The following is a 13,054-nucleotide window of genomic DNA, read 5'->3' as shown; positions in this document are numbered from 1 at the left end:
AGAGAGTAAAAAGAGTAAGCGAATATAGATGATTTGTAGATGCGTTCACATTAAAAAGCATAGTCCATCTGCTCACCCATACTTCCAGAAATTCTGTCTGTCAAAATAGGAAAAAACACAAATAGAGTTCTACTTTTAAGTGATTAGAGACAGTGGAATGATTAACTGATAAGTGAATTTTCCTTTATGCTGAAATGACCAAAGGACTGTAGATATCCATATCAGACAGACAGGTCCGCCCTGATCTATGTACGGTACTGGGAATTGAAAGCTGCTTTTCAGACATTTAAGATAAATTTTAACCTGTTAAATGCAAGAGTTAAACCTGCTTTTGGTTTTCACCAGCCCCCTCTGTAAAGCTGCTAGATGTCTTCAGAGATGTTGGTTAGGGTGGTTTTTCTAAAGGTGTCATCTGCTCCCAGACCTCCTTGGAAGCTGCGTTTACCATTTCTGGTCTTGGGACTACCTTGTGGAAGTCCTGACTCCCGTCCACTTCATTTCTAGTACAGGAGAAGACTGCGAACAAAATCACAGCAAGGCAGTAATAACCAACACTCAGTTTCTCTGTCACAGTAAGTGGAAATACTGCAGCTTGAAATACCCTCACTTGGCCAGTAAGAAATGATCCCCTTAAAAAAAAAATCACACAATGCTTGGGATGTAACATTTGATGTTATTCAGAGAGGAGCCCTGAAAATTCACTCAGTGCTCAGATCTGTGCTTGGCATTGTGTGAGGGGGTGACATAGCCCGGGGCCTTTCTCCTCAGTTGAGGTGGCATGATTCAATGCGTGGTGAATCCTAAAGGTCAGGACTCCACCATGCCAGCTACTGGTGCAGTTATGGGCACTTATTCTCACTTCCCATGAAAAGAAAACAAAAGATTAGGATCTTGGGAGATTGTATGGCATTTCAGATGAAACACAGCTACGTAGAATTCTTTCAAGGACCTTTCATGGATATGAGGGTGTTTTCATGAGCTGAATATAAAGTCACTGAATGCGAGGATTAACTCTGCAAAAGGAGTTTCATTGCTTCTACTGATGTGAGACGTGTTCTCACCCATGTGTGTTTCTAGGATGTCTACTCAATCGTCACGGACTCTAAATCCTCAGTAAATTATATTGTGCAATGTTCCTTTGTAAGTAATGTTAAAGTTATCACAGTGGTTTTGTAGAGCCTCCAACATTTGATTTTTCTGCAGAAATTCTTAAAAGGTGGTATAAATTCCCTTGACTGCACAGAAATTAAGAAATACAGCCTAATGGGTAGAGAGTGCTCCCCAGTGAAGGGAGCTAGTCAGCACTCGTGGATGAGAGACGCTGGAAGAGATCTCACCAAGGGGACGTTCTTCTTTATAGCATGGCCCATTAAAGCTTGCTCAGCAGGTCCCCTGGGCCAGCAAGAGTGGGGATTTCTTACAAGCAAGAGATGTTATTTGGAGGCTGAGACAAGGAATAAGATTTCCTTCCATTTTCCTAAGAAAAGAAGCCGAGGTGGTCTGGGAAAAGAGTTCCATTCATTGGAGCCATGTCCAAGCTCGTAATTACGGTCTGCAATTACACTCGTGATAGTGATATTCCATTGCTCAGTTGGCAGGTTTTTTGGCTGGGGCACTGCTTAAGGAGGGTTCTTGGTTACCTTCCCAAGATGAACAGAAAGTGTTAGCCACTCAGTCGTGTCCGACTCTTTGCGACCCCATGGACTGTAGTCCCCCAGGCTCCTCTGTCCTTGGGATTCTCCAGGCAAGAATATTGGAGTGGGTTGCCATTCTTTCCTCCAGGAAATCTTCCTGACCCAGGGATTGAACCCATGTCTCTTACGTCTCCTGTTCTGGCAGGTGGGTTCTTCACCACTTAGCCACCTGGGAAGCCCCAAATTTTTTGGCTGTGCCAGGCAGCATGTGGGATTTTAGTTCCCAAGATGAAGAGGGCAAATATAATTCCTATTCCATTCCCAAGGAGGGATGAGACACCATTCCAGGCTCCTTCACTTCAGCTGACTGTGGGTGCTGTGCACTGTGTTACTTCCATGTTTGCTTAGCAATGAGGATTCCTGCTATTTCTCTGCCAACTCATATCCTTTGGTTCCCCCTAAACTCAAACCAATGAGACCAGGCTTACTGAGATAGGATGGGGCCTGGGAATTTGGATATTTACCAGGTTCTCCAGAAGGTTCTGATACCCAGCAGAGTTTGAGATCCACAGGGTTAAGAAAATCTAAGGTAAGAAAACAAATAATTGGCAGATTTCAGATAAAGGGGCAGTTTCCTTCTCAGACTCGAATGTTTTTTCAAAAACCTGTCCTTCTGAGGATTACCTGGGATGCAGATGTGCACAGTAGTGGAAATACATTTTTAAAAGGGAGAGTCTGGCAATGATAATATCTTATAGTTCCTGAAGTATGAGCTCCTAAACGGATCTCAGTTAACATCTGGCTTTTAATATTTCATATTCTAGGCATCAAGATAATTAATTTAATAGGGCAGTTATGAGGCAAATTGATAAATAAGTAGAATCAAAGAAAAAAAAACTAGAGGGGGCATGTGAACTGCTACGAAAATAACTAGACACACATTGACCTGTGTGTCTCAGGGCATTTAGATTTGAATGATTGCATTTGTGTTAGAGGACCATAATTCTAAGGGCTCAAATGACTAGAACTGACCTTAAAGGGTTTTTTCCCAAAAAGAAACAAACATAAATCCCACAGAACTACCTACATCCTATCTCTGGAAATTTCATTAAAGACAATAGAAAATAAATGTGTCCATGCAAAAAAAGAATTATATGAAAATATGCAAGTATTTCAGGACACAAAAGCAAGCTGATATCACAGAAAAGTGCTAAGGCAAGGGAAACAGAATTATGCCAGAGTGCTCAGCAAGGGGCTGCTGAGCAGGCTGGGGTTCCATGGCACTGATTATGAGTGTTGAGTTTGCATTAAAAGGCCATCAACGCAAGGCACTGAGACCCCAACCATATTCTGTGTTCAGGGGATGTATATATAATACGCTTTGCACACCCAGCGAGTGTGTACAATTATCACTGTGAAGCACAAGGCCACTAAGGTCTCTGATTTCTGCTCACATGTTTTATTCCAACCCTAAGTTTTAGCCTTATGGAACTCTCAGACTGTGTACACATCCACTGGCTTTTATTTGTGGAGTCACGTAGAACAGGAGACTCATGTTTGGCTGAGCATTGACTACAGACCAGGTACAGAACTAGCCACTTTGATTCACCTTCCTGAATACCCCAGGAGTACACACTGTTCTACCGCCTGATTGATGGGGAAACTAGAATCTGGAGAAGCGCTTCATCTGCTGCTTCATATCTTCTGTACTGTTAACCGATACGGTCTCATTGGTTGCCTTAGTCTGATGAGTCGCCATTGACCTATGAATAGCCAGCATTTGATGACGACTTTGAAAGTTCTTTACACACTATGTTTATTGCCTTGTTCAATTTTCCCAGCCACTTGTTGATGTCTAAATTCGTCTCCCAGATTTCACTCTCTACCACCTACAATCCATGGTCCAGGCAGCAGCCAGAGTAACCTTTGAAAATGTACATCAGAGTAGACTTCCCTGCTGCTGAGAATCTTCCGGTGATTTCCCATCAATACTGGAATGAAGTACTCAGGTCTTGCTGCAGCTTGTAGGCTTTGTGGTGTTTATCAGCCTGTCCTGCTGAGCTTCGCTCCTGTGCCTCCGCCTCCAGCTCTCTGTCTTCTGGACACGTGGACATCAAACCTGGGAAGCTCATTCCCAACGCAGAATCTTTGTAGAGATTCTTTCCTATGGCCGGGGTGCCCTTTCCCAGTCCTTACACAACCACCTCCTGTTTTCCCAAGAAAACCGCCAGGATCCATGTCGCCTTCTCCCTTTTACAGGAAGGTTAGATTTCCCCTTTGAAGAACTATTGGGTTACATTTCTCCAGGAAGATACCTTAAATGAGAAACCAAATGGGCTGGACCGGTGTCCACCTTGGTGGAGGGAGACGGGATGAGGTTGGAAGCCTGGAGTCCAAGTCTTCCGAGAGGGCCTGAAGGGTCTTACTCTTGGGAAGATCACTTCCTGGCTCTAAGTGTCAGTTTTGCCATTTGCAAAAGGGCAACATAATATTGCTCATGGGATTTTTCTAAGACTCAAATGACATAATGTATGTGGATTAAGTGCTCTTCAGGTGAACACGTGTAACCTGACCATACGTATTGCCTTCTCTCCAAAGGGAACAATACTATTAATAAAATAATATGTTACTTTTGAGCATCCAGTGGCTCAGACAGTAAAGAATCTGCCTGCAGTGCAGGAGACCCAGGTTCAATCCTTGGGTCGGGAAGATCCTTTAGAGTAGGAAATGGCAACCGACTCCAGTATTCTTGCCTGGAGAATCCCATGGACAGAGAGGAGCCTGGCGGGCTACAGTCCATGGTGTTGCAAAGAATCAGACACGACTGAGTGACTAACACTTTCATTTTCACTTTTCATGTTACCTGTGCTATGTTCAATGGACACAGGTACCTGACCTCTACCCTCAACACCACGACTGCCAGCAACACACCTACCATCACCACCTTGTCCTCAACAGAACGTGTGTGCAGGTGAGGTTGCTTTTGATGGCCTCCTACTTCTGGCTGCCTTTTCGCCATCTCTCTCCCTCCTCCTGAGTCCTCTGGGTGCTTGGTCCCCACTGTGGGCAGATTGCCTACTCACAGAGCTCTTAGTGACCTTGGGCAAGCCACGTCTCTGCTCTGCACTTCAGTTTCCTCGTCCGTAAGATGGGAACATTCTAACGCTGTGATGGTTAAATAAGTTCGTACACAAAAAGGTCTTGGACCAGTGCATGGCACAGTGTAAACACTCACTGTAAGTGTTAGCTCTTCATTCAGGCACTCAACGATCTCTTTTCCTTGCCCCATCCTCCAGCCCACGTCTTCTCTAAACAAGATTTTCAAAAACATCTCCAGAAAAAATGCTTGACAAATGACTTCACATGCATGCGTAGCTGCCTCAGTTGCGTCTAACTCTTCGCTACCCTATGGACTGTAGCCCGCCAGGCTCCTCCATCCGTGGGATTCTCCAGGCCAGAATACTGGAGTGGGCTCCCATGCCCTCCTCCAGGGGATCTTCCTGACCCAGGGATTGAACCCTCGTCTCTTATGTCTCCTGAATTGGCAGGCAGGTTCTTTACCACTAGCGCTACCTGGGAAGCCCAAAGGACTTCACACCACTATGTTACTGGCTTGGCATCTGGGCTGAGTCACCCCTCTCAGCTGAAGTTGTGACTTAAAGAGGATGGTTGAGGAGTGTAAGTCCACAGCCCGGGAATGAATGTCTAAAGTTGGATTTCTGATGGCTGTGCAAGGCAGATGGGAGAGACGTTTTGATAAAACAGGCATTCCTGTGAAGGCTGGCCTGTCATCATACCCGGCTTGCTTAGCTTGCTTGGTCAGTCAAACAACACAATGGTGAAGACACAGCTTTGACCCCTATTCAACTTTCAAGACCTGGCTTACTGTTTAAACTCGCTTGAACCAATCCATCCACCCTCACACTTCCATAATTCCAAAATTTACCTCCCTTGCCCTGCATGCTACTGTTTACCAAATGATATAATCATTCACATAAATGTATAATTTTATTTTTTTTGTTATATTTACATTGCCTAGCACAATTCAATTATAACAATTAATATCCCTTTTTCCCCAATAGTCTGATAATTGCAAAGAGAAAACTGCTTCCTAAGCACAGACTCTGCCTAATTTCTTATCCAGAAGCCATTGGTTAGTCACAAGGTAGATTCATTTCTATTAAAACCAATTCAATGCAGATTTTCTACCACCAATAGTATTATTTTCCCAAACTGCTGGTGAAAATGAAAACTGTTTTGCTTCTTAGAGGCAGGGATAGGTTAGTGGATAAGACTATGGGCTCAGCTAGTCAAGGTTCAAATTCTGGGGCTTCCCTGGTGGGCTCAGCAGTTAAGAATTTGCTTGCCAATGCAGGGGACACCAGTTTGATCCCTGGTCCGGGAAGATCCCACACGCCATGGAGCAACAAAGCCTGAGTGCCACAGCTACTGAACCCGAGCCCTAGAGCCCAGGAACCATAGCTGCTGAAGCCTGAGCACCCTGAAGCCCGTGCTCGGCAACAAGAGAAGCCAGCACAGTGAGAAGCCCGCAGACCGCAACTAGAGAAAGCCCATGTAGCAGTGAAGACCCAGCACAGCCAAAAATAAACGAATAAAAATAAACATGAAGAAAAAAAAGTTCAAATTCTAACTCTTCCACTTATTAGCTGTGTGACTTTGGGAAGATTGGATTTGTCCCTGGAATATCTGTCTTACTTGCTCTGTCTCTTCCGTAAGGCAAGGACTTAGCACGGCCTCCTCGTGTGTCAGTGGTATCCCCCAGGTTTTTCTTCTTTACTGGCCTCTGACCAACTTATCCATCTCTTACACCCCACAGCTCTAAGCGCAGTCTTAACATGACAGGACCTCAATAAGTATTATTTGGAAATAATTGAATGTAATCTAGACAGGTCAAATTACCCCTGAAGCTGAACAGACCATAGACTCTCATCTATCCAGGAATTTCGACCTACAGAGCAATAGTGTGTTCTGTGTGAGACAAGTTGGCTAGCCTGCTCAGCATCAGTAGCAAGGGTAAGCCCGCTAGGGAGAGATGTGGGGTGCAGGCTGAGGGGAGCTCTGTGCTCAGAGAAGACAGAAAGGGCAGCTGAGTGACTCTGTTCCTTCCAGCCCCGGCTGGGTGAGCGCCCTCTTTTTCCTGACCAAGCCACAGGCGTGCAGCCCAGTTTGCTGCCCAGATGATGTGAATGGCAGAGCTCCACGAAGGTGCCATTGTGTGGCTGGGGCATCTCTGGGCCATCCTCTCAGGCCTCTTGGCCTGGCACAGCCCCCCAGCCCTGGCCTAGTAGCAGCTGGGATGGGGGTGCAGGCCTGTCTCCTGGTGCCCGGTGGTGGGGGGAGGGATCTGTCTAGGTGGCTCTACCAGCCTGTAGACAGCTGGGGATGGCTACCAGCCTGACTCCTCATCTCGGTGACTAACTGAGATTACTTCCCCTTTTCACTTTAAAAACACTTTCATGGCCAAGAAGGATCTTTGGAGTTGGTTTTGGGACATGAGTCCACCTTCTCCCCAGATTTCTGGCTTTCTGATTAAAAGCAATGTTTTTTGATTCTACCAACACTTGCCTTTCAAATATTGGTTTTTAAGCTGTGAGCAGCCAGACCTAAGTTCAGTAACACTAAAAATGTACTGAGCACTTACTCTATGCCAGACTGGGCACCACAAATATAAATTACGATTAACTGAGCACCTACTGTGCGCCAGGCAGCATCCTAAGTGTTTTCCACACATTATCTCATTTACATCATATAATAATAATCAAGAAGTAGGTGTTGTTTCTGTCATTTAAACCAATGTGGAAATAAGGGTCGGGGGTGGGGAAGTCAACTGACTCCTATATTTCTACTTAGAATGGGCTACAAAGTGCTCTTGGGCTTCCCTGGTGGCTCAGATGGTAAACAATCTGCCTGCAATTCAAGAGACCTGGGTTCGATCCCTGGGTGGGGAAGATCCCCTGGAAGAGGGCATGGCAACCCACTGCAGTATTCTTGCCTGCAGAATCCCATGGACAGAGGAGCCTGGTGGGCTACAGTCCATGGGGTCACAAATAGTCAGACAGGACTGAATGATTAACACTTACACTTTCACAATGTCCTGTAATTATTGGTTCAACGTTTACATTTGTGAGTTCCTTAACCTCTGGGACCACGGCTTGTTCAGCTGCACACCCAGCATGCAGCGTGGGGCCTGGCCCACTGCACTGCAGCACAGCTCTCCCCGCACCCACCCCCCATCTCCCCTCCACAGCCCAGTGGGAACTGGGACCAGTAAGCACATCCTTCTTCCCTTTGCTCTTGTTCTGGTTTCCCTCGGTGCAGCTCAGGGTCCTTTCCTGTGGTCCTCACACTCTTTCCGCTGAACTTTTCTTCCTTTACTTCCTTCTCTTTCCAAGTGCAATGTGTGTGTGCTATGTGTAGAGACAAAGCTATGGTTTCTGAGAACTGGGCAATAAAAAAGGCTGAGCGCCAAAGAATTGATGCCTTTGAACTGTGGTGCTGGAGAAGACTCTTGAGAGTCCCTTGGACTGCAAGGAGATCCAACCAGTCCATCCTAAAGATTAGTCCTGAATACTCATTGGAAGGACTGATGCTGAAGCTGAAACTCCAATCTTTTGGCCATCTAATGCGAAGAAGTGACTCATTGGAAAAGACCCCAATGCTGGGAAAGATTGAAGGCAGGAGAAGGGGACGACAGAGGATAAGATGGTTGGAAAGCATCACCCACTCAATGGACATGAGTTTGAGCAAGCCCCGGGAGCTGGTGATGGACAGGGAGGCCTGGCGTGCTGCAGTCCATGGGGTCATAAAGAGTTGGACAGGACTGAGCGACTGAACAACATGTATCTATGGTTATTTCAAGATCTGAGCAGAGGTCTCCAAAGAAACTGGGCACTGGGAGGGCCCTAGCATCTGCCTCTCACAGTGTGAGAAACAAATAGTAACATTTTATTTGAAAATTTAGAGAGAAAACCTTTTATTAGATTGAATTGATATACATACAGAATGAATGAATGAAATATTGAGATGGGGGAAATTGTGCTCAAACCTTCCCACTAGGGCTTACTCCTGGAAACTTTATAAACAAGATCGCCGAAGGACCCTGCTCTGCCATCATCTAGTTATTTGAAACGCATCCTCAGAAATGTCGTCTTGTGGGCAAAGTCTTGCAAAATCAGCCTCCTTGTTCAGATAGACTGCCTTCCATCGCTGTGTGGTTTTGGCCTTCTTTTCCCGAGCACCCGCCTATTAATTTTCCCTCTTGTTGAGCCCAGCCTCTCTGCCCACGCGTGCAGGTGAATTTAGGTCTGCTATCTCAGAGGTTTTTCTCTCGTTTCTCCCGCAGCGGTTCTCAGTCCATTAAAGGAGCGAGATCTGGAAACTGCTAAGAGAGAAACAAACCTTTTCTTTATCTGGCTGGTCTCACTTCTCCAGTTTTCCTACGTATTCCATTAGGAAGTCACTATCTCCACGGAAAACAATCAGCGTAGCTGTGGAAATCGCAATAATTATTCTGAAACGGAATTCCAAAGCTCATCTCCTAGTAAGCCATTAACGTTTTTTGCAAGTGTGTATTTAGAACCTTTAAACGAAATGCACATTCATGTCTTTTAAAGTTTAGCCTGAAACAAAGTTAAAGACCAAACAACAAAATAACGTGTGTTCAAAGAGCCTGGTGGAAACTCCGCTTGGAGAGTCCCTGCGTGGAAACGAGGCAGTGAGCAGGACCACGAGCTACGTCTAAGAATGACCGACTCGGGGACAAGCCGACTGCTAGAGCACTGACCACAGGCCCCAAAGGCTGGAAAAGGGCTTTCTAGAGAACACAACGGAATCTTCCCCTGGGAAGGGTCACTGGCTTTCCATAATTCATACTGGATTTAATCAGAGAATCCTCAGGTCAGATGACTCCAACGTTGAGGTAATTATTTTAAAGGCCACAGAGATTCCATTTAGGATATTAAAGAGGCTACAGCTGTGGCAGAAACATTCCCATTAAAGAGCCACAAATGCACAGAAAAGGGAACAGATGTTTGTTGTCAGGGTTAAGTTTCTCCTGTGTGAAAGTTCAGATCATAACGTTTATTCTTGTTGCCAGTCTGAACCCACAATTTTGAAAAAAACATGAGGTCATCTGTAACTCTGGCCTCGTTTTTTCGTTCCCAAACTTGAAATACCTCTTTCAAAAGGAGGGACTGCGTGTGCATCTTTTCTAACTTTGGAAGCTAGGACGGGGGCATCATTTGTGGGTAAAGAACAAATTTTGAGATTTACCAAGTAAAAAGACAAAACATGACTCGGGTAAACTGAACAACTTTATACATCACGCTTAAAGGAGCCATTACACGCAGCAGAACATACACATTCTATTAACGAATTACACTCAGAGATGAACAGACTGGACAAGAATATACCTTGGTATGGATGAAACACAGTCATACAGGCTGACAGAGGTCCCTTCTCAGGGTTTTCATAGAATCTCACAACCGTTTTCCAGATATTGTTTTGTGCACATAAGTAAGGAGGATCAAGATCAGTGTGGACAGTCCCTTCATTGACGGAGGAGACGTTTCAGTCTGGAGAAGCTGGGTTTTCCCTTTTTTCAGGAATAGCGGGCTGGGAGGTCACCCACATCTTCCTTACCCTCGATTATGACAGCAGGCAAGCTTCCTCAGGGACGGGGAGAAGGCGGGTACTTGGGGGTGTTTCTGGGCCCTCGGGACACCACTAACCACATCAAAAACACATTGCCTTGTGTGGTCTCTAATGTTTCCTCTGGAAACCTGGCTTAGCATCAGCCTCTCACAGCTCTGGTCCAACAGCAGACACCGAGGTAGAATCGAATTGTTTTCAACCTGCATGTCTTCTGGGTGTTAATCTGGTTTAGCCTGCTCTACAGTGTTTCAAGAGTTCAGGAAAATCAAGAGGCGGTGTGATTTCCACTGTCTTTTTCATACCTTTTGGCGTTTCCCTTAAACTTTTCAATTACTCAAAACAGAGCTGGTGAGGGGCTCCCCTGGAGGTCCAGTGGCTAAGACTCTACACCACCAGTGCAGGGGGCCTGGGTTAAAGCCCTGATGGGGGTCGGGATCCACAGACTAGAACTAAGAGTGTGCCCACCACGAGTAAAGATACGACGTGCTGCAGCTAAGAGCCAGGGAGCCAAACACACCGAAACAGAGCTGGTAAAGCTGGGGCTGGGGTGACGCCTGACCATCCGCCCCTGTAGGTCTGCCGGTCTCCAGCCTGCGTGCCCCCAGCCGGGGCCAGGCTGTCCCCCGCCTCCTCCATCCACAGATGGCTTGTAAACATACATCTAAGACCTTGTTACTCACATGTGGTCTGAGGACTCACAGTATCAGCCGCACCCAGAGCTTGTTAGAGACACGGGATGCTGGCCTCAGAACTGAAGAAGCAGAATCTGCATTTTAACCAGATCCGCATGTGATTCATGCGCACACTGAGGTTTAAGACAGTCTGCTTTAGGGCATGGTCTCCATGGAGAGTAGATAGGATTGGTTAAACGTGTAGTCACCCCGTTTAAACTTGGGTAAGATTTAATATTTACTACAGAGAGGGATGATTTCCCTATCTGGGAATCAGAGGGGAAAGTAGTATTTGATGAATTGCAGGTCAAGGAATACACACACACGCACACACGCACACATGCACACACACACACGCGCGCACACACACACATGCACACACGCACACGCACACACACATACACATGCACACACGCACTGCTGTGTGTGTGCTCAGCCGTGTCTGACTCTTTGAAACCCCGTGGACTGTAGCCCACCAGGCTCCCCTGTCCATGGAATTTTCCAGGCAAGAACACTGGAGTGGGTTGCCATTATATTCTCCAGGGGATCTTCCTGACCCAGGGATTGAACCTGTGTCTCCTGCATCTCTTGCACTGGCAGGTGGATTCTCTCACTCAGCTACCAGGGAAGCCAGTGTGTGTATGTATATATATAAGACTGAGTGCCAAAGAACTGATACTTTTGAACTGTGGTGTTGGAGAAGACTCTTGAGAGTTCCTTGAACTGTAAGGAGATCAAACCAGTCCATCCTAAAGGAAATCAACCTGGAATATTCATTGGATGGAATAATGCTGAAGCTGAAGCTCCAATACTTTGGCCACCTCATGTGAAGAGATGACTCATTGGAAAAGACCCTGATGCTGGGAGAGATTGGGGGTGGGAGGAGAAGGGTGCAGCAGAGAATAAGATAGTTAGATAGCATGACCAACTCAATGGACATGAATTTGAGCAAACTCTGGGAGACAGCGGAGTACAGAGGGGCCTGGCGTGCTGCAGTCTGAGGGGTGGCAAAGAGTTGGACATGACTGAGTGACTGAACAGCAACCAAAGCTCAGGGAAGGTGAAGGGACAAGCCTTTAATGTCTCTATTTCCTAAATGGTGAGTTGTTCAGTTTGGTTCATGAGGTGGAAAAATCCAAACACAAAGATTTCTGATTATAATTTCATCTTTTGTAGGACTTCCTCTCTAGAGACAGCCAACAAGATAATAAAAGCAGTAGGTAACATTGAATGTAGGCTTACCAGATGCCAAGCACCCATTCTGCGATTAAATGTAAAATTTAATCTTCACAATAATTCTATGAGGCAGAAATATTACCCTCAGTTTTCAGATGAGGGAACTGGAGCACAGAGCAGTTTAGCAACAAGCTCAAGGTCACGGTGAGTAAGTGACAGAGTCAGGAAGCAAACCCGAAGAGGTCTAGCTGACCCTGCCACACATCCACCTGTTTCAGGAAAGCACCACCAAATGACTTAGGTGACCTTCTCAGGCTGGAAAATGGAATTCTGTGGACTGAAATACTGAATTATAGGTTTGAAATAAAGAGACTAAAGCTCAGAGAGGTCACGACCCTGCTCAACGTCACCCAGATGAGGGAAGTGCTGGGGTGGGTCTTCTGATTTTTCATCCCATGGTCTAAATTGAAAACATTCATATTTTGGTATACCTCAAGGATGTGTTGCTCTATCTCAAACACTGTTTCAAATTCTGACATTTCCACGCGATAGCTCAAAATTAGGAGCAGTTTCTCTAATTAAAACTCTTGTCTTCCAGGAAACTTACCAAACACAAGACCGCTGTGCAGGGACTGCTTCTAACTCTCACACCGGCTGCCAGTGAGTTTTTCAAAGGGCACATGTTTATGTTCGTACCGAGTGGCCAAAAAACTTGGAAGACAAAAACAACCAATCAAGGTAAGGAAGCACTGACATTTGTTGTAGCTGCCCATCCCAAAGGTGAAAAGGCCACCTAATAGTTTATAACTGGCAACAGGATAACTGATTTGGAGTTTAGGATATTGAGTGGTAACCCTTATAAAAGGTCTCTTGTGTGCCAGGCATGGTGCGTCTAGCATT

The 13,054-nt window shown here is 45.8% G+C and overlaps 1 protein-coding gene across 29 annotated transcripts in view; it reads right to left on the bottom strand.

Moving 5' to 3' along the window:
• THRB (thyroid hormone receptor beta) overlaps positions 1-13,054 on the bottom strand; it is a 445,747-nt gene that overhangs the window by 84,714 nt on the left and 347,979 nt on the right. For 12 of the 29 annotated variants that reach the window (XM_086380832.1, XM_086380822.1, XM_086380830.1 and 9 more), the window contains exon 4: positions 2,159-2,218. The exons of the other annotated variants lie outside the window; for them this stretch is intronic. In XM_086380832.1, coding sequence (XP_086236958.1) covers positions 2,159-2,218 — 60 coding nt within the window. The remainder of the gene's footprint in view (positions 1-2,158; positions 2,219-13,054) is intronic. 29 annotated transcript variants of the gene reach the window in all.

The sequence above is a fragment of the Bos grunniens genome, chromosome 27, assembly GCF_055505025.1.
Source record: "Bos grunniens cultivar Pamir isolate PY7600 chromosome 27, Bosgru_T2T1.0, whole genome shotgun sequence".
Classification (NCBI taxonomy): Eukaryota; Metazoa; Chordata; class Mammalia; order Artiodactyla; family Bovidae; genus Bos; species Bos grunniens.
This window is presented reverse-complemented; position numbering and strand designations above follow the sequence as displayed.